This window comes from Neofelis nebulosa, chromosome 17 (genome assembly GCF_028018385.1).
Source record: "Neofelis nebulosa isolate mNeoNeb1 chromosome 17, mNeoNeb1.pri, whole genome shotgun sequence".
Classification (NCBI taxonomy): domain Eukaryota; kingdom Metazoa; phylum Chordata; class Mammalia; order Carnivora; family Felidae; genus Neofelis; species Neofelis nebulosa.
The window spans coordinates 20462281-20483783 of record NC_080798.1 but is presented as its reverse complement, the minus strand read 5'-3'; the positions used below and the strand labels follow the sequence as shown (position 1 = coordinate 20483783).

The window sequence follows — 21503 nt, the reverse complement described above, 5'->3', positions numbered from 1 at the left end:
GACTTGACGATAAAACAGATTACCCTTGATAAGTGGGTGGGTCCCATCCAATCAGTTGAAGGCTTTATGAGCCCAAACTGAGAGTTCCTACAGAAGGAATTCTGCCTCAAGAGTGTACCACAGAAATCCTGCCTGAGTTTCTAGCCAGCTGGCTGCCCTGTGGATTCTGGATTTGCCAGCCTCTATAATCGTGTGAGCCAGTTCCTTAAAATAAACCTCTCTCTAGAAATATCTCTATACACATCCTACATATATCCATCGTTTTTCTGGAAAACCTCAGCTACTAATACACCCATTTCACCTGTCAAAGAGAATGTCTGTTAATATTTTTCCATTCTTCCAGTCTTTTTTTCTATGTACTTATGGCATATGTGAGTGTGACCATATACAAATATGTGTGTGCATGTATTTATACACATAAGAAATACATATAAAGACCCACATATTAGAACAGTCAACTCATTCCAGTTTGCCTCAGACTCTTCCAGTTTTAGCACTGTTAATTCCCACATTCTGGGAAAACCTCTCAGTCCCAGGTAAACCGGGATGGTTGGTCACCTTAATACACATACATACATATGCTTTCTTTCTCTTTAAATAAAATTTTCCTTTTAAATAAAATTGTGATCATTCTATACTTACTGTTTTATAATCTAATCTCTTCATCTAAAAATATATTTTTTCCCTTGAAGTGCTTGGGTGGCTCAGTCGGTTGAGCGTCTCTTGGTTTTGGCTCAGGTCCTGATCTCGTGATTCATGAGTTTGAGCCCCACGTCGGGCTCTGCACTGGCAGTGCAGAGCCTGCTTGGGATTCTCTCTCTCCCTCTCTGCCCCTCCCTTGCTCGTGCTCTTTCTCTCCCTCTCAAAACAAACAAACAAACAAACAAACAAACAAACAAACAAACAAATAAAGAGCATTTTATGCTTGTATCCTTTAATTGAACCAGTTCCCTATTACTGGATATCCAGGTTTTCTGTTCTACTAGTTTAAATTATCTTTGGGTCCAGAACCAATAAAGGCTGGAACAGCAGGGGGAAAAGAAACCACGGACGTGCGCACACGCGCGCGCGCACACACACACACACACACACACACACACTCTGCAGATGGCAGCCCTCAAGGACAGGCATAGCGTACTTTAACAATAAAAGATTTACCATTCTCAGTCCCGGACACCTGTGTCGGTGCAGCTAATAGACTCCGAAGAAGACAGTGTGACCCCTCTCCTCTCCGCCTAAAACCACACGCACGGTGACACGCTCACACTTGTGAAAATGAAAAGACCCCGTGTCCTTACCTTTTTAATTCGTTTACAATCGAAGCATGGACGTTCATTGCAATTTTGCCATCCAAGCGTGTTTTTAGTTCCTGGCATTCAGTACGTAAAATTTCCATTTGCTCCTTGTTTTGAGTGAGCTCCTTTTCTTGGCTCTGGGTTTTAGTCTCCAGAAGCATGAGTTGTTTTGTCAGCTTAGAAACTGAAAAATGAGATGGATAAAGACTTGGTACAGAAGACTTAGGAAAACAGGATTCTTGATTACTAGGTAATACCAAGGAGAGCCAGCTCATAAAAAATGATCTTGAAAAAATCTTTTGGGGATTTAGGAATTAATACCAAAGGCCTTGTACTTAGAAATTACTGTCCCTATATTAAATGTTCCCTAAATATACATTTTCCTACTGGGGCTCAATTTATTTATTATTATTTTTTAGCAGGTTCAATTTGTTGATATCATAGTTGATAACATATGATGTTAATCAAAACATGATTTTAGCCTCCAAGGAACTGACTTTCCAAAGACTGAAGCCTTAAGTCACACATAGATACGCAAGCACAGACACACAACATCGATATTGTCCCTGAAAGTGCAAGATTTTCAAGTATTTAGAGACATCAAATATGGCCCAAGTACAGACTGAATTTATTGCTTTTCTTCCCTTTCCTCATTAAGTTACGTTTTCTGTCCTGTATCTAAAGGAAATCGTAAATATTTTCAGCCCAAGCAACACCGTAGTACATAATAAGATACTTCCCAGACAGCTGTTGGAACCGGCACTTAGAAGTCTTAGAGCATAAAACTTTAAATCCTTGTACTCTGTGAAAAGTTAGTTGGTCAAAATGAATAGCTCCCTCTGGGAAATGGGAAGATAAGATAAGCAGCTGACTAAACCAGACAGGCCTAAAGGTTGGTCCTATTCTCCGTGACCAGAATAGTCACCACACCTGCTCAGATCCACTACATTTAAAGAAATTAAGCTCAGGGAATACAACATTAATTTTCCCTGCCATCTCTGGTCTTGAAAACAAAGACAGGAGGCTCAACGACTTTCTCTTTCCTCCGCCCCAGATAATGCCAGAGGAAAGGCACATATGTCCGTGCCACGTGGAGTTGAAGGGGAAGTCCTGTGGAAGAAATGCCTATCGGATGTGCTGACAGACACTGTCGCTTTTAAACACGACCCGGCTCGTGGAAACAAATGGTGTGCCAACCCAGCGGCTGCCGAAGCAGTGGGGGCCTTAGTGCCCAGGGTGGAAAGGGCAGTCATTAAATAATCAGGAGCATTTTCAGTCGGTAAGGCATCCGGCTCTTGATTTCAGTTTGGGTATGATCTCAGTTTGTGAGTTCGAGCCCCACATTGGGCTCTACGCTGGCAGTGTGGAGCCTGCTTGGGATTCTCTCTCCCTCTCTCTCTCTGCCCCTCCCCCCCTCCATCTCTCTCTCTCTCTCTCTCTCTCTCTAAATAAACTTAAAATTTTTTAAAAATAATCAGGAACATTAGGGAAAACAGAAGGGAGGGGTTACATTGGCTCACGCAAGACAGCTTGTATTTTGCCCTCCTGTCCTGTGTTATTCTTCCCTGGAAAAGAAAAATCAGTAAAGCACAGGGGGAAAAATGCCACTACCTTCTGTGCTCATAAATTTGGGGTTTAACCAAAGTAGAAGAAATGACTCAATCTGGTCCACTTCAAAGTCCAAGGCCATATGCTCTGGGGCTCCTAGAGGCAGGGAGGGACACATGGAGAGAGGGGGTGCTCACAGAAGGTATCGAAGGGAAATACAGTCTATCACAGCACACACAGCTCTGACGAAGGGCAAGGTCACACAGAAACTGTTCAGAGTGAGTGAGTTCTTATTACTCATGCCACAAATGTTCAGGAACAGACCCTTGCATTGTTTCAAATATTCACCTCCCATGATTTTCCCCTCTTACGAATGGCATTAGCACCCCCAAACCCAGTTCTGCAGATTCGAAATGGGTCACGTACATTTGCTTTACAAGATTTACAGAATGACTGGAAGGACACTGCGGAGCCTAAGAGAAAGCAATCACTGCGGTAATGGCTGGATATGTTGTAACATAAACAGCTGCATTTCAGTAAAGAACAACACATTCTAGAAAACGTGATTTCCCCCATTTTTAATTTGAAGGGGATCTCTACCAGAAGGGGGGGCGGTGCAAGTATGAGACAACAGTGATATCACAGCATCATCATTACTTGATGGAAAGATGGCTCACCTTCCTGGAGACGCTCCTGGTGGGTGTCCTTGACTTTTCTTTGCTGAATCTCCAACTGCTCTATCAACAACTTGTTTTCCTCTAAAACCAGTTCTGCGTGAGTCTGAAGCTGACGCCTACAATTGATTTACAAAATTAAATACTGCTATTCAGGTACTGAATGATTACAGAGACACTCCAGAGTCTAAAAGAAAGCAAGTAAGGGGTATCTGGGTGGCTCAGTCAGTTAAGCATTCGACTTTGGCTCAGGTCATGATCTCGTGGTTCATGAGTTTGAGCCCCACGTTGGGCTCTGTGCTGACAGTTCAGAGCCTGGAGACTGCTTCAGATTTTTTGTCTCCTTCTTGGCCCCTCCCCGGCTCACACTCTCTCTCAAAAATAAATAAAAACATAAAAAAAAATAAAAGAAAGCCACTAATGTGTTGTAGGTAATGACTATCTGGACAAGTTTCAATACTAAACATCTTTCAAACACAGTTAATCCTCCCACTCACATTAAACTGGGAAAGGACAGTAATAAAGTCTCCATTATGAACTACTTCAGTAACTTTTTAAAATGTAACATTTCAAACATATACAGAAGTAGAAAAGAAACAGCTAATAAACCCTCATGTACACAACACCCACTATGAACAATTATCAAATGGCCAATCTTGTTTCATCTATATAAACCTCCAATCCCAAAACCCACTGGATTATTTTGAAACCAGTAGGTAATTAGAACTGAGGAAGAATTCAGGAAGTTTCCTTTTTTTTTTTTTTTTTTTAATTTGAGACAGAGAGAGAGAGAGAGAGCCCACAAGCAGGGGAGAGGGGCAGAGGGAGAGAGAGAAAGAATCCCAAGCAGAATCCACTCTCAGCATAGAGCCCAACATGGGGCTCGATCTCACAATGCTGGGATCATGACCTGAGCAGAAATCAAGAGTAGGACGTTTAACTGACTGAGCCACTCAGGCTCCCTAGAAGTTCTCATTTTAATTGAGAAGTACTCCCTTGTAATCAATAGCATATTTGTCCCAAAACGATGACTTTGTTAAAATCCTCTGGCTGGTTTCTTAAACCATACTAAGCACTAAAAGTCCCCAACCTTAATCTCACATGAGCAAACCCTTCCCTTACAGAGGGTGCCAAGTAAATCCCAGCCCAGCTCAACCTTCATGATCGAAAATTCCAATCGGAATGAGCTGAGGGGGCCTCGGAAATCTGGTTAAATGCTTACCATTCAAAGCAAATGGTAAACCAGTAAATCATCTCAAGTTTTCACTTTAAGCTCAAAAAGGGAAGTGGAGGAAGGAGAGAAAAAAGATGAAAAGAGTCAAGCTACAGCAATGATCTCACTGCAGTAGTGGCTGCACATTGGCTCCTCGGCACCCATGATGGGAGGGAGCCGCCCTGCTGTCTGGGAGGGACAGAGTCCCAGCCCCCCTCCCCGCCAGCTCCCAGCTGTGGCCCCACAACTGTCCTGCCTCTGACAGACCAGCCCCACTGTGGACTTTCTCGGGACTTCTTTCTTCCTCCCTCCCTCCCTCCCTTCGCTCTTTTTTCCCTACCTGCTTCCCTCCTTCCTTTCTTTCCCTTCCACCATTCCTTCTTTTCTTTCTTTTTTAAATATTAGGGATTCTCCTATTTCTTAAAAAAAAAAAAAATTTAAGACCTCAGATTTAGTTTAGTACCCCCTCCTATTTTAGAGGCAAACTGAGGCCCGTGAAACATGAGCTATCCCAGTTGGTCAGAGGACATCAGGAAAAGAAATGCAGAATTTAGTTATGGCCCAGAAGTTCATGGAGAAATCACATGAAAATAAGGAGACAGTTTCTACTGACGTGTGAAGTTGGTGTGCCCGAGTCTCTGGTGGGGACGTCCTGTACCTGGCACCTGTGCAGGGACAGGGATCAGCGGCCAGGGAGGTGGGGGGGGGGGGGGCACGAGTGCCAGGGGTGCCCAGGAGTGCCAGGAGATCTGCTCACAGGACCCCTCCCCGGGGTGGAGGGCAATGAGTTCAGAATAAGGGAGAGGCCAGATGGGGGGGGGGGGTGCCTCAACAGGCACCACACAGCCCTAACATCTCCCCAACCATGGCATAGACCACCACACCAGAGCAGGGTGCCAAGGGCCAAGTGCACGTGTGGATTTGAAAGTGGGGTCTTTCTTCTGCTTATTTATTTGATTTTAAGGAGAAGTAACCAGGTTTGACTTGCATTTATGTACGAGGTCAGAGGAAGAACCTGACATCTCAGTTCTCTCGAGGGCTCTTGCAAGCAGTCTAAGTGACCTGCTTTCTAGGGTGCTATTCAAGGAGGGTTGAGGGGAGGCACCTTAGGAGCCCTGACAGAAGAAAATCCTAGTTCAACAGTGGAAACCACAGTGCACCAAGATCCAGTAGCTGCCCAGGCCAAACCCGACTGACACATCAGTGACCATCACATCAGGGAGAATCCACCTGATGGTAGCAATGCTGTTGTCTCTTATTCCGAATTCCGGGACATCACATACGGAAAGTACTTTAATTTTTTTTCAGTGATGTTAAAACATTTAAAAATTACTAAGTATAACAGAGAAAGATCAACGTGAATAGCTTTTGCTTTCTTAGTCTTGCCTGGGTATTGCCCTTAGACTTTTTAAGACCTCTACTTTCACGTGTTCATTGACTAGGCCTCTGTTGCCACTGTGCTGATGAACAGGACATCGCCTTGCCCTCGAAGAGCTCACCGAGCACAGTAAGCCCGACACGGAGACACACAGGTAGGCACAGCATGGCAGGTACCAGGACAGGGTGTATGTTTAGGGCCGTGTCAGAAACTGAGACAAGGGAGCAACTGAGGAATTCTGCCTCCAGGGAGAGGCGCTGACCAGCATCATTTGATCAGGGCCATTTGAGCAGGGCCCTAACGGATGAGTAAGAGGCAGGAGGGGCATTCTGGGGAGAGGCAGCAGCATCTGTAGCAGGACGGAGTGAGGCAACACTCAGTTGTCAGGGAATGGAAGGCCACGGAAAGGGCAGGCCAGACGGGAGCTAGTGGTACGGAGCCCCATCCTGAGCTTTCTGTGCTGAAGCTCTGGAACAGTCACGAGGGCAAAAAGGATGTGGCTCAACAGGTTTGGAATGGGAAAACCGTCCTAGAGAAATACAACATCGGAACATAAAAAGGGAGAGAGAGTAGATGGATTTCAGGTTTAAAAAGCTATTTCAATTTTATTTTAGTTTTTAAGTTTATTTATTTTGAGAGAGCGAGAGAGCGTGTGCACGCACATGCACGCACGTGAAGAGGGGAGTGGGAGAGAACCCCAGGCAGTCTCTGTGGTCTCTGCACAGAACCCGACTCAGGGCTCGATCTCACGGAACCGTGAGATCATGACCCGAACTGAAATCAAGAGCCCGGCCTCAACCGATCAAACCACCCGGGCGCCCCGTAAAAGCCTATTTAGAATTTTAAACGTAATCTTTAAAATTCAAGTTTAGAATAGATCACATTTTCACTGTGCCTTATTAATTTCTTAGAAACTCTCCCTGAAAATGTTTTAGTGAAAAAGAGGAAAAGGTATCTGATGGTTTAATAAAGTTTATTGCTATCATCTTGTTTTCTTTTGAGCTAGCAGAATATACCAGAAACACACTTGCCATTCCTTGCTGGTAACAGGACTGCTTCTATTTAGCTCCTGATGCAATTCTTCGTTTTCTTTCACCACTTCCTGGACCCTCATCCTAAACATCCTCATTTCCTCCTGAAATACAAATGTATATACACTGTAACACACACACAGACACGTGGCGTTATTTCTCAGCCTTAGCGCTGTCGCTGTGGCTCAAGTCAAAGGTCAGCGGCTTTCTAGCAAAGTCTCACAGCAACAGCTGCCTTAAGCTGCGTAGCAGCACCAGGCACCTGCCCTCAGGGAGCTCCCCAGTCTGGTGGGAAGCAGGACACAACCGCGATGCTGAGTACAAGGGACAGAGAACATCAGGTTTTAAACACTCAGTTCCTGATTTGATAACATTTTCCTAGGAGTGCCACAAGTTGAAAAGATAAAGGCAGGTCAAAAAAATAAAAAAGAAAAAAGAAAAAAGAAAGAAAAAAAGCAGAGACCTAAGAACACTGTAATTTTTCTTTTGTTTAAAGACTTTGGAGGATAAACTGGAAATTTTTAGATAAAAGTAAGAAATTTTCATCTGAATTAAAGGGTAGGGGTTGGAGTCTATTTTTTTTTTAATGTTTATTTATTTTTTTCAGAGAGAGAGAGAGCGCACGTGCAAGTAGAGAAGGGGTAGAGGGAGAGGGAGACAGAGGATCCGAAGCAGGTTCTGAGCTGTCAGCACAGAGTCCGATGCGGGGCTCGAACCCACAAGCCGTGAGATCATGACCTGAGCCGAAGTTGGATGCTCAACCGACTGAGCCACCCAGGTGCCCCTGGATTCTCCTAATTTTGGCCCTTTATGATCACAAGAAAGCCTCTCCTACAGGAAGCCATCAGTGAGGACAGCTCCATCCGTCATTTGCCCAACTAAGGACTGCTGTGGGGCCCGCTTTTGCCTCCTGTGTTCTTGGCACTCTTGCTGGGCCTCCTCCGTCGCTGCTTTTCTCAGCCAGCCCTCAGTCAGCTTCAGTGTCTTGTGGCGTCCTTCAGCACGAGACAACCTCAGATGCCAGTCTGCATTCTTCTCTCAGCTATTAGACATTTATGCTTATACCCAGTTAACTTAACCATGCCATGTAGCTTCTTTCTTACCTTTCTGCCCAAACACACTCCCCAGTGGCTGACAGCTCTTTTATAGAACAGGGCTCAGGCAAACTAAAGCCCCCAAGCCAGGTGCTTGTTTTGTAAATAAAGTTTTACTGGAACACAGCCGCACTCATTCATTTGCACTTCGTCTATAGCTGTCTTCATCCTTCCACAGCAGAGCTGAAGAATTGCTGACAGAGGCCACAGGGCCTGCAAAGCCTAGAGTATTTACTAAATGTCTATTTACAAAGACTATTTCCATACCCCTGTTTTAGAAGGAGCACCAAATTAATTTTGTTAATTGTTTGGCTTGATAGTTAATTAGTATAAGATTAATTCACCCCTGGGGCACTGAGTGGCTCAGTTGGTTAAGCTTCTCTTCATTTCAGCTCAGGTCAAGATCTCAGGGTTTGTGAGATTGAGCCCCCACGCAGGGCTCTGCTCTGGGAGGGCAGAGCCTGCTGGGGATTCTCTTTCTCCCTCTTTCTCTGCCCACCTCGCTCATGAGTGTGTGCGCATGCTCTCTCTCTCTCTCTCTCTCTCTCTCTCAAAAAAAAAAAAAAGATTAATTCATCCTCTTACAAAATTAAGTGTCCAACAGGAAGTCTAGAAGAAAAGGTTCAAAACCGTACTACGTGGACCACTGTACATGGGACAGTATAACAAGGAAGGCTGGGTGACTTAACAGACCCTCTCAGCCAGAGAGTCCAGAAAACCCAAACTTTTCTCTCTGGATCCTTCCAATTCCAGAGATGTCTTTGGTCACTTAAATGAGCACACAGAGAGGATGGGACCTATACCTATAACAGCCATGTAGCCTTGGCCGCCTGTGTAATGAGAACGGGGTCTGCTGTCGGAGGCCCTTCCCACCACACAGAGTTGAACAAGGCAGAAATGAGCAAACACCTGGCTTTCTCACCACCACCACCACTGCCACTGGATTTCTCTGGGGTCAGCTCTTCAGAGAGCTAAGAAGCATCTGAGTCGGCCTAAAATATCTCTGGCCTACTCTTCCCATGTCTGCCCAATGTCCCTCCGCAGTGGAGCGTGCAGCCGCAGAGCGCCAGGAAAGGAGCAGCCCCTGCTGCTGTCTTCTCTGCACACCCAGAGCCCGGCCCACCCGGGGCTGCCGGCCTGGGAATCCGGGCTTCTGATGGATGCGGCACCGTCCCATCCCTCCACACCCCGCTCACCTATCCCCGCGCACCCCTCCGGCCCCACTGATCCCTCCCTCCCTCTTTCTTTGTCTTCCTTCCTCCCCTCCCCCCCCACCTGCACCACTACACTCCTTCCTCCCTTTTCTCCCTCCTTCCAACATCTGAGTACCCAGGAGATGTTGGGCATACCTATCTTCAAAATGTTTCTTCAAAGTTTGAAGTGGTCTTATTTTTTATAAACCTTGTCCTGAGGCATTTGCCAGCCTACCTGAAGGGTGGCATTGAGCTCATCCTTCTCTTTCATCCTGTCTTCATATGCCAGTAACAAGGGTGACAGGTACTTTGTATCCAACTGAACACAATGGAAAAAAGAAGGTTATCATAGGTCTTACATCTGAACACAATCAGCACGTTTTTAAAAAGGTAAGAAAATCTACTTAATTTGGAATGGTTTTTAACATCTATTCAATTATAGCCCAGGAGGCATGGGCCTGAAATGAAATAACTTTCACTTACCAACCAGGGTGGTGTTGGACCCTTTGATGGGAGGCCGTTGATATTTAAAGTCTAAGAGCAAAGCACATGGTGAAGGCAAATTAAACTACACTTCCTCTGATATTTCAAGCCTTAGATATGCTTTTTTTTTTTAAATTAAGTTTTAAATTTCAATTCTAGTATAGATCACATACAGTTTTAGTTTCAGGTGTACAACATAGTGATTCAGCACTTCCATACCAACACCCGGTGCTCATCACAAGTGCCCTCCTTAGTCCCCATCACCTATCTCCCCCTGCCCCCACCCCACCCCCTTCCCTCTGGTAACCATCAGTTTCTTCTCTGTAGTTAAGTATCTGTTTCTCGGTTTGCCTCTCTCTCTCTCTCTCTCTCTTTTTTCCTCTGCTCATTTGTTTTGTCTCTTAAATTCCACATGAGTGAGATCATATAGTATTTGTCTTTCTCTGACTGACTTATTTCGCTTAGCATTATACTCCTTAGCTCCATCCATGTTATTGCGAATAAGCCTTAGATATTCTCATTCTAGACCGGGCATCAGCATCTATGCATGCACATGCATACATTTGTGCATGTATGTATATATGACCACTTTTTTTCTGAAATGTTTGAGAGACATTTGCAGATACCATGCCCCTTTTCCTCTAAATACTTCAGTGTATATTTCCTGCCAGCAAACATTCATTCACTCAACCGCAGTAACATCATAAAAGTCAGGAAATCAGCGGGGGGAGTGCCTGGGTGGCTCAGTCAATTAAGCATCCAACTCTTGATTTCGGCTCAGGTCATGGTCTCACAGTTCGTGAGTTCGAGCCCTGTCTTGGGCTCTGAGCTGACAGGGTGGAGCCTGCTTGGGATTCTCTCTCTCTCTCCCTTTCTCTCTGCCCCTCCCCCACTCACGTTCAAGTGCATGCGTGAGTTAACATTATGCTATGTGAAAGAAGTCAGTCAAGAAAGATCACATGTTGTATGATTTCGTTTATATGAAATGCTCACAACAGGCAAATCCACAGACACAGAAAGCACATTAGCAGTTGCAGGGGCCAGTGCAGGTGGTGGGGGAAATGGGGAGTGACTGCTAACAGGTATGAAATTTCTTGTTGTGACGAACGTGCCCTAAAATTGACTGTAGCGATTGTTGCATGATCCTGCAAAGACACTACAATAATCACTGACTTGTACACTTCATTTTTTAAAAAGATTTCATTTTTAAGTAATCTCTATACCCCACATGGGGCTTGAACTTACAATCCTAAGATCAAGAGCTGCACGCTCAAGACTGAGCCAGCCAGGTACCCCTGAATTGTACACTTTATCTGGGTGAACTGGTGAGCATGTGAATCTCAAAGCTGTTATTGCAAAATGTAAACTTAAGTCTTACTTTAGAAAGAAAACCAGGGCACCTGGGTTAAGTGTCCGACCTCGGCTCAGGTCATGATCTCACAGTTTGTGGGTTCAAGCCCTGCATCGGGCTCTGGGCTGTCAGTGCAGAGCCTGCTTGGGATTCTCCATCTCTTCTCTCCCTGCCCTTCCCCTGTGCTCTCTCTCTCTCAAAAATACATAAACATTAAAAAAAAATTAACAAACAAAATCAGAAGCTTGTGGAGCTGCCCTGAATTCTCAGGAACCACATGAGAACAGGTGTCCTCTCTGGCTTCCTATCCTGATCCCAGCAGGGGACAGTCAGCTGCACATCCTGACGTGTCAGAACCCCCAACCTGCCCCCACACACCCCTCACGTGCACTATCCTCTAAGGGCAAGGACCTGACCTTCTGGCTCCTTTTCGCTCCTCACGGCATCTAATACAGTGCTCTGCTCAGTGAGTTTATCGAATTCTGTAGTCCCTGTTTTAAAGAAAAAACGAGTCTGCTTTCTTCTTTCTGTATGCCTCCACTGTGAAAGCATTCCCATCACCAAGCTAATTACACACCCATCACCTCATGTATTTACCTTTTTTTTAAAAAGGAAAACACTAGTTCTATTCTCTTAACAAATTTCAGTTATACAACACAGTGTTATCAACTATAATCATGTTATCCATTAATCCTTAGATCTTACTCGTCTTGTGACTGAAAGATGATACCCCAGCCTCTCCCATTTCCTCCAGCCCCCAGCCCATGGCAACCACCACTCTACTGTTTCTGTAAATTTGACCTGCCTTTTTTTTTTTTTTTTAAGATTCCACACAGAAGTCATACTATGCAGTATTTGTCTGTCTTAATTCACTTAGCAGAATGCTCTCCATGTTCATCTATGTTGTTACAAAGAGCAGCACTACATTCCACCATATGATATTGTATTGTATTTTGAGAGAGAGAGAGTGCGAGCGAGCGAGCATGAGTGAGGGAGGGGGCAGAGGGAGAGAGAGGGGGAGAGAGAGAATCCCAAGCAGGCCTCATGCACAGGGTGGAGCTGGCACAGGGTTCCATCCCATGAGCCAGGAATCATGACCTGAGCCCAAATCAAGAGTGAGACATATAGATCTCTCTCTTTCTCTCTCTCTCTCTCTCTCTCACGTACACACACATTTTTGCATATACATTACATTTTCTTTATCCATTCATCCGTGGAGACACGTAGGCTGTGTCCATATCTTGGCTGTTGTGAACAATGCTTCAACGAACATCAAAGCACAGACATCTCTTCAAGACAGTGACCTTGTTGCCTTTGGACATATACCCAGAAGTAGAATCGCTGAATCATATAGGGGCTCTATTTTTAGTTTCTTGAGGAACTTCCATACTGCCCTCCATAGTGGCTGCACAAATTAACTTCTGACAGTGCAGGAGGGTTCCCTTTTCTCCACACCTCACACTTGCTGTCTCTTGTCTTTTTAATAATAGACCTGCTAACAGGTGAGATGACAGCTCATTAGGACTTTACTTTGCATTTCGCTGCTGGTGAGTGGTGCTGAGCACTGTGGGTCACTTGTAGTTCTTTGGAAAATGGCTATTTAGATCCTTTGCTCGTTTTTAAATTATTTATTTTTGTGCTGTTGAGCTGTAGGAATTCCTTGTATTTGGGGGGCATTAATCCTTTATTGGATATGTGGTTTGCAAATATCTTCTCGTTCCATAGGCTGCCTTTTCATTTTGTTGATGGTTTCCTTTGCTGAGAAGTTTGATGTAGCCTCACTGGTTTATTTTTGTTTTGGGCGTCAAATCCAAAAAACCATCACCAAGACTGATGTCAAGGAGTTTTATGATTTCAGGTCTTATGCTCAAGTCCTTAATTTATTTTGAGTTGATTTTGGGGTGTGGTGTAAGCTAGGGGCCCAGTTTCATTCTTTTGGATGTGGACATCTGGTTTTTCCAATCATTTATCGAAGAGAATGTCCTTTCCTCATAGTATATTCTTGGCTCCTTTGTCAAAAATAAACTGAGCACATATACATGGGTTTATTTCTAGGCCCTCAGTTCTGTTCCATTAGTCTGTGTGTTTGTTTTTATGCCAATACCATACTGTTTTGATTACTATGGCTTTGTAGTAGCTTAAAATCAGGAGGTGGGATGTCTCCAGATTTTGTTCTTCTTTCTCAAGACTGCTTTGGCTACTGAGGGTCTTTCGTGATTCCACACAAATTTTATTTCTGTGAAATAATGCCATCTATTTCTGTGAAAAATGCCATCAGAATTTTGAAAGGTACTGCATTGAATCTGTAGATCACTTTGGCTAGTATGGACATTTTAACTATTAATTCTTCCAATCTATAAGCACAGAAAATCTTTCCATTTATTTGTGACTTTAATTTCTTTCATCTGTATGTTTTATGGTTTTGGGTTTTATCTTTCACCTCCTTTGTAAATTTATTCCAAAGCATTTTATTATCTTTGATGCTATGATAAATGGGATTTTCCCCCCTTAATTCCTCTTCCCAATACTTTGTTGTTAGTGTCTAGAAACACAACTGCTTTTTGTATATTTTTGTATTGATTTTTCAAATTTACTGAATTCAATTATTAGTTCTTTTATGTGTTTTCTTATTACTAAGTTGCCTCTTTATTTTAGCTTAGAAAAGTATGTTTAAGGCCAGTTTAGTGGTGACGAACTCCTTAAGCTTATGCTTGTCTGGAAAACTCTTTGTCCAGCTTTGTCAGGTAGAGTATTCTTGGTTGGCAGTTTTTGTTTTGTTTTGTTTTTGAATACACTGTGCCACACCCTCCTGGCCTGCAAAGTTTCTGCTGAAAAATCTGCTGATATTCTTATGGGAGTTCCCTTGTGTGTCGTAAGTTATTTTTCTCTCTGCTGTTTTTAAGATTCTTTCCTTGTCTTTAACTTTTGACAGATTCATTATAATGTGTTTTGAGTGGGTGTCTTTGGGTTCTTCTTATTTGGAACTCTCTGAACTTCCTAGATCTGGAGGTCTGTTTCTCTCCCCAGGTTAGGGAAGTTTTCAGCCATTATTTAAATAAGGCTTTCTGTCCCTTTCTTCTCTCTCCTCCTTCTGGGACCCCTGTAATCCACGTGATAGCGTCCCATCATTCTTTTTCATTTTCTTTTTGCTTCTCTGATAGGATGAATTATACTGCCATGTCTTCAGCTTCACTGATTCTTTCTTCCACTTGCTCTAGTTTGTTGTTGAACCCCCCTATTGAATTTTTTTGGTTCAGTTATTGTAGTCTTCAGCTCTATGCTTTCTGTCTGGTACTTTTAAATTTTTTTTCTATTTCTTCGTTGAAATGCTCACTTTGTTCATGCTCTCTGGACCTCAGTGAGCATCTTTATCACTGTTATTTTGAACTCTCTATTGAGTAAATCACTTACCTGGACTTCATTAAAATCAATCTCTGATCTTTTTGTTTGGAACATACTCCCTTTTTCCTGCATCTTCCTGGACTCTCTGTGTTGGTTTCTGTACATTAGGAAAAACAGCCTACCTCTCCCAGTTTTGACAGACCGGTCCAGTATAAGAGATGAGCCTCATCAATCAGCCTGGCCTGAGCTCCTGGTTGCCTCTCAAAACTCTGTGATTATCCAAGCCACTGTCTTTGTTCTTAGTGGCTCCCAGTAGTTGAGGGCATACCAAGACTCATTAATTTCCCAAAAGGGAAGGCTGTATTTAGCACCCAGATGCAGGCTGATTGGAAGCCAGACCCCAGGCAGCAGCTGGGAAAGTAGGAGGTCAAACCCCTTCCAGGGAAAAGTGGGAGGTGGGTGTTTTGCCTGCTCCCCCTGTGCTGAGCCCAGTGAGTAGCTGCACCTGTGTGCACCATCCCTATTTCAGAACTGCTGCTTTGCTTGCTAGTCCTGTGGGAATCATGAGCCCAAGTCCCATTGGCTATGAGAGCCAGGTGATTTGGGGGACCTGTGAAAACTAGTCTGCTTTCTTTCCAAAGTTTGTACCCCAAGAGACAACAGCTATACCTGGAGGAACAGGACTGAGAATGGAGCCGAAGACAAGGACTTTTACTCCTTTATTTGCTTTTGTATTGTCCCCAAATTTTCTTTACAAAGAACCTTTATGGCTTTTTGTTTTGAGAAAGGGGGAGGGGAAGGAAGGGCAGAAGGGAGGACATAGAAAGGTCCCCCGAAAGACTGTGCTTTGGATGTGCCATTTTATACCAAATAATAATAAATCTGAACCCTTCGGGGCACCTGGGTGGCTTAGTCGGTTAAGCGTCCGACTTCGGCTCAGGTCGTGATCTTACAGTTCATGGGTTCGAGCCCCGCATCAGGCTCTGTGCTGACAGCTCAGAGCCTGGAGCCTGTTTCAGATTCTGTGTGTGTGTGTGTCTCTCTCTCTCTGCCCCTCCCCTGTTCACGCTCTGTCTCTGTCTCAAGAATAAATAAACATTAAAAAAAAAAAAAATGAACCCTTCAAGAATGGAAAGCAATTCAACAGCAAAGGCTGAAAAATAAAAAATCAGAAAACTGATATTTTAAAATTGAAAACATTACCTCCTCCTTGGATAAATGCCTGAATTTTGTCTGATATCTACTCAGTTCTACATTCAAACGATGGACAGTCATTTTCAACCCATCATTTTCATCCACTAGTTCTTGAGCCTGTTTCCTTAGACAAAGTAGCTCAGGTGCAGCGACTATGGGGGAAAAAAAAAGAATTTAATATTAGAAGAACTTACATCAAATTGATCAAGATTTTACATAAATTACAATCATCTGCTCTTTTTTCTCTTTAGGCTCACAAGAGGCAGTGGAGGACAGATATATAGGTATTAATGAATAAAAGTCACAAATTTTTTTTTAACACTGAAGAGTCAACGGTGTTTTGGAAGTTTATGCATGTGTAATTAAAGTAAAATGAAAACTGTAGAAAGCAAAAGTCATTGTTTCAAATGATATACATAAAATAAATGTAAAATTTATTAGAACTAATAACCTTCCCATAGAATAGCAATATCCTTTTAGAAAGCATAACAGAAAAGAGATTCCAGGGGTGCTTGGGTGGCTTAGCTGGTTGAGCATTCAACTTTTAATTTTCACTTGGGACATGATATGACCGTCATGAGATCAAGCCCTGAAGATTCTCTCCCTCCCTCTTTGCCCCTCTCTCCTGCTCACGCTCTCTTGCTCTCTCTCTCTCTCTCTCTCTCTCTCTCAAGAAACAAAACAAAAAGAAAAAAAAAAAAGAAAAGAAAAGAAAATAGATTCCACAAAGTAACAGCACAAATAATATAAAGCTGTAGAAATAAATATATGCCTCAGGGAATGCCTGGGTGGTTCAGTCCAAATCTGTTTTTTTTAACGTTTATTTATTTTTGAGAGAAAGAGAGAGAGACAGAGCACAAGCAGGGGAGGGGCAAAGAGAGAGGGAGACACAGGATCTGTGACAGAATCTGAGCTGTCAGCACAGAGCCTGATGCGGGGCTCGAACTCTTGAACTGTGAGATCGTGACTCGAGCCAAAATTGGACGCTTAACCAACTGAGCCACCCAGGTGCCCCTGGCTCAGTCCAACTCTTGATCTTGGCTCAGATCATGATCTCACAGTTGTGAGTTCGAGCCCTGCACTGGGCTCTGTGATGACAGTTGCAGAGCCTGCTTGGGATTCTCTCTCTGTCTGCCCCTCCCCAGCTCACATGCTGTTTCTCTCTTCTCTCTTTCAAAATAAATAAACTTAAAAAAACAGAACCTTAAATATTATAATACAATAAAAACATTAACATCAGCAAATATTACAACAGAAAATAGTAACTTTCAAATAAATGAGAAAATAAGTGAATTCTTGTCTGTTCCTTTAATAAAAGAACAGTGTAGTTATTACCCCCACCTTCCTGAGAGGATGCTTTCTTAGCCTCTTTCAACTTTCGATTTTCTTTTTCTGTTCTTTTCAGTTTTAGCTGTAGTTCTTTCAATGCTTGTTTTACTATGTTAAGTTCAAGAGTAAGGGTTTGATTTGCATTGCTTAGATGCAAGTTTTCTTCTTTTATTTCCTGGAACTTCTCTTTGGTTATTTCTAAACATCTCTGCCGTGCTCTACCGGTTATATCTGGAAAGGTACAAGGAAAAAGTTTTTTTAAATATTGATTTTTACAATTTTACATCAAAATTATAAGAGACTTTATCTCCAAAACCATGTGAGTCACTTCTTCATGTCCAGCTTCATGCTGTGTTCTTCAGTCCCTGCAAAGAGAACGGCCTATACAAGAAAGAGTGGGTGGTCTGTTGAGGCCACAGTAGGCCACAGGGAGAGAGGCAGGAGCCGAGGGGGGCTTATCATATCATATGCATATGATATGCATATCATATGCATACCATTATGCATATCATAATGTGTAAAGTAGGGGTTCTGTCCTGCAGGCTGCCAGGAGCCAGAAAAGGTTTTTAGGCAGAGGTGTGAAAAGGTAGAGGCTCTATTCTCACATGAGCCTCTGGGGCCAGCAGTGAAGAAAGTGAACAGGAATGAGGTCCAGTCCAGAGGCAGGGAGGCCAGAGGGCCCCAGAGTGAGGGCAGAGAGGAAGGGACATACGAGAGAGGGACAGGCCCAGAGCTGACCAGGTGTGGGCAGTGAGGGCAAATCAAGGAGGGCTACCAAGACCTGCGGCTTGAAAGACACTCGGCCTGACAAGGGACACAGATGCATCGGGTAAGTCAAGCTCAGTTTAGGACACAGCCCCACTCTGAAGGCGGACTCAGCTGGAGAGACGGAGGAGCCACCAGCCTGTGGGCACCAGGGAGAGGAGGAGCCAGAGGTCATGGAGGATTTTAAGAAGGAGTAGCAAGAGAGATTGGGGGAGAACACAGAGCGACGTTCCGTGCAGAGAGATGCTCACGGAGGTCACAGGAGGTTAAGGACTGCAATGTGCTCCCTGGCCCAGGGCATGCCTCTGAATGGACAGAGGCTAGAGGCAGAAGCCACCCCAGGGGGCAGGCAAGGGCTAGCGGAAGGACTGGTGGCTCCAGATAGCCTCCCTGACCCCTGATACACGCATATCCAGTCGCTAGAACATGGAAGGGAAGTCTAAGAAATGAATAACTCTGCAGGTGCACTGAAAACAAGAGGGCAACTCGGAGGCATCTCAGAAATAAAACATTGGAGACTGGATGGCAGATGGAGACTACAGCTGAAAACATGCCAGGAGAGGTCAGCTAGAAAAGGTGGCGGCTTCCCGGCCTGTGCCTTGCCCTGGCAGGCGGCGGGGACACAAAGTGGCCCCGATTTGCAAACACTGGCCTCCCAGTGCCTGAGCACATCCCCAGGCGACATCCACCTACCATTCAATGTCTGAACACTTGGACCCTCTCTTTTAGGGCACAGGTGGAAGATCAACAGGTGCCTCCTCTTCCCAAACACAGTAATGGGACAGAAGCAACAGCTTGTATGGGGGAAAGAAGTGACTTTTATTTTAGACAAGATAATTCTGGGTAACCTCTACAATAATAAGGTGCTCACCATAATTAAATTTAAAAGGCAAATACCTGGGGACGGTGGAGGCTTTTCACATAATGGTGGTTTTTCATCCTAGGGAAGGAAACACAGTACTGAATTAAGAGTACTTAGCATCTCCTAAAAACAGACTGGCACGAGCAGCTGGGTTTTTGTCTATCACATAATTAAATGCGCTTCTTTCCCTGCACTTTGGCTCCTGGAGTTTGTAGCCTGCTGCAGCTTTAGAAACTCTAATATCCATTGTTTCTTTTAGCCGAATCTTAAACCTTAAGGGTCTTCCCCTCCTGGTGCCTCCTAGGAGGCAGTAAAGGAGGTCCTGTTCGGCCTTTCTTCCCGACTCTCCCCCGTGAGTTCAGCCACCATGTTTTCACATGTAGGTCTCACGAGGGACAGGCCGTCAGTTCAAGTTTGGAAACACGAGATGGGGCTGCGGGTGCCGACCAGTTAGAGGGAACTCTAACTGGGTTCTTTTTCCTTGGGAAAAGCAAAAAGACCCCACTGGCTGCAGAGAAGCGCATTTCCAAAGTGCTGAGAAAAGCGTAGGATCTTCCTTTTTGACCAAAATTTAGAGGAAAGGGAAGGCTTTGACCTTTTGCTCATTTTTCCAATACACATCAATCTGATATGAAGTTTCTAATTTCTGCCGAAAAAGTAGATAAGGTTATGAAATGAACTCTACTGAGAAATCTTTAGTTTTTACATTCCTATGGCATCGGAGGATTTAAACCTAAGTTAAAACTATTTCCATGTTTGTAAAAAAGAAAAAAACAAAACCCTATTTCCATGCTTGCAAATTTGTTATCATCTATTCATTCCTAACCTCTCAAAATGTTACATTCATTTTTAAACTATGGAAAATATGAGTTTCTTCAGGTTTCACAAGTATTTAAAAAAACATTTAATGGGAAAAGACTCGTAAGGGAAGTTATCCCCCCTACAAATCACAAAAGTTGTTTAAAATTATGGTGGAAATTCAATTTATTGAGAAAATTGGTTTTTAAAAATTGAATCCTTCTGTGTCTTCTGTCTCTCTGCCCCTCCCAGGCTCATGCTCTGTCTCTCTCTCTCTGTCTCTCAATAACAAATAAACATTAAGAATTAAAAAAAAAAAAAAAAAAGAAATGAATCTTACCGTTAAATTCAGAACCGGAGGTTTGCCATCTGATTAAAAGAAGAGAGAGGAAGAGGAAAACGTTTTAAAAGCAGACAAAGACATCTGACAACTCACCAGAGCATGATCGCAGGAGCCTGGCTTCTACCGATGAGACGAACAAGCGCCCCCCCCTCCCCCGGCAAGGCAGGGGGCCTGACCCACCTGCTTCTCTCCTTATCCTGTTAATTCTGGAGCACCCCGTTGGCTCACATGGTGGCAGAACCGAGGCCAAACTCCTCGGAGTGACTCTGAGCCGCCCCTACCTTTCCAACACCGCCCCCATCCCCTCTTCTCTCTACATGTGCCACCCAAAGGTGCTGAGGCTTGACTCCCCTCTGCCTGCAAGTAGCATCTGACCTGGTCAAATAGTTGTTCTTTGAAGCAAACTGCCTCGATGATACAGAGGACCGCAAATCTTGCCCAGTAATCGCTTTTAATTTACAGATACACATTTGTGATTAAGGTACTTCCTGAGGAAGGTAATCTTATGCCCTAGGGTGCCCGCACCCTTTGATGTAGTGAAAAGTCGGTTGTTCTTAGCTTTCTACAGTCAACTTACAGAGCAGAAATAGCTGGATGAAAATAAATTAGAACTAATAGAATTCAGAAAGACAGACACAAGTGCTTAAAGATACACGAAGGACTGTAAATCTATTTCCTGGTTCATTACAATTACCAGCACCTGAACAATATTGACCCACTATTTGTAACTAAACTTCCCATCAGATGTCCCAGGGCAGCCTAGACTGGGGCATGGGACAAAATCCCGCCTTGTCCTTTGGAGTCCGGCCTCACGAAGCCTATTGTGCCTGCCACCTTCTGGAGCTGCAGCGGTAACTGCTCTCCAGCACTGTGCTGCCCCTGCAGCCCCCCTCAGTGCCCCAGACTGCGGCTCCCCATCTGCGCGTCCTTCCCCCAAAGCTGCAATATGAGGGGAGGGGCCTGTGGCTCTGTCATCTCTGGCACATAGTAAGTGAGCATCTGATGAGCAAATATGTAAACTGATACAAAAAAAGTTTGCATTCTAAATAACCTTTGTGATGGTTTTCATTTGGTATCACACGATACTGCCTCAGACCTACTGCCCTCATATTTAATGGAATCTTGGATGCTCCCCGCCCCCCTTAAATTCTTCAGGAAGCAAAGTTGGGGAAGGGCAGGGGATTCATGAAGAATGGCAGGATGCTACCAGCTGTAGAGGGTGGATGGTGGGTACATGAGAATTCAGCTTACTATTTTCTCTACTTTTGTACGTTTGAAAATTCTCATGATAGGGGCGCCTGGGTGGCTCAGTTGGTTGAACGACCGACTTTGGCTCAGGTCACAATCTCGAGCTCTGTGGATTCGAGTCCCACGTCGGGCTCTGTGCTGACAGCTCAGAGGCTGGAGCCTGCTTCGGATTCTGTGTCTCCCCCTCTCTCTCTACCCCTCCCCTGCCCCTCAATAATAAATAAACGTTAAAAAAAAATAAAAAAAAAAAAAGAAAGTTCTCATGATAAAAAGTTTTAAAGGACAACTCATCTATTTTCCTAAGGAAACTAATCATCTCTGTTGTATCTCAGTCACCAATTTTTCAGAAAAAGAACCAGAAT

The 21503-nt window shown here is 44.0% G+C and overlaps 1 protein-coding gene across 6 annotated transcripts in view; it reads right to left on the bottom strand.

Annotated features, from left to right (window-relative positions):
• The window catches only part of CEP89 (centrosomal protein 89), a 70569-nt gene that overhangs the window by 22284 nt on the left and 26782 nt on the right, over positions 1 to 21503 (bottom strand). For 4 of the 6 annotated variants that reach the window (XR_009256081.1, XM_058708233.1, XM_058708229.1 and 1 more), the window contains 9 exons: positions 19891 to 19919; positions 18788 to 18830; positions 17132 to 17356; positions 15806 to 15948; positions 9910 to 9960; positions 9662 to 9745; positions 7140 to 7243; positions 3521 to 3636; positions 1299 to 1479 (listed from right to left, as the gene is read on the bottom strand). Coding sequence is in view for 5 of the 6 variants with exons in the window: in XM_058708233.1 (XP_058564216.1) it covers positions 1299 to 1479; positions 3521 to 3636; positions 7140 to 7243; positions 9662 to 9745; positions 9910 to 9960; positions 15806 to 15948; positions 17132 to 17356; positions 18788 to 18830; positions 19891 to 19919 (976 nt within the window). In the remaining variant the exon portion in view is untranslated. The remainder of the gene's footprint in view (positions 1 to 1298; positions 1480 to 3520; positions 3637 to 7139; positions 7244 to 9661; positions 9746 to 9909; positions 9961 to 15805; positions 15949 to 17131; positions 17357 to 18787; positions 18831 to 19890; positions 19920 to 21503) is intronic. The other 2 variants (XM_058708230.1, XM_058708232.1) reach the window with 1 other exon arrangement.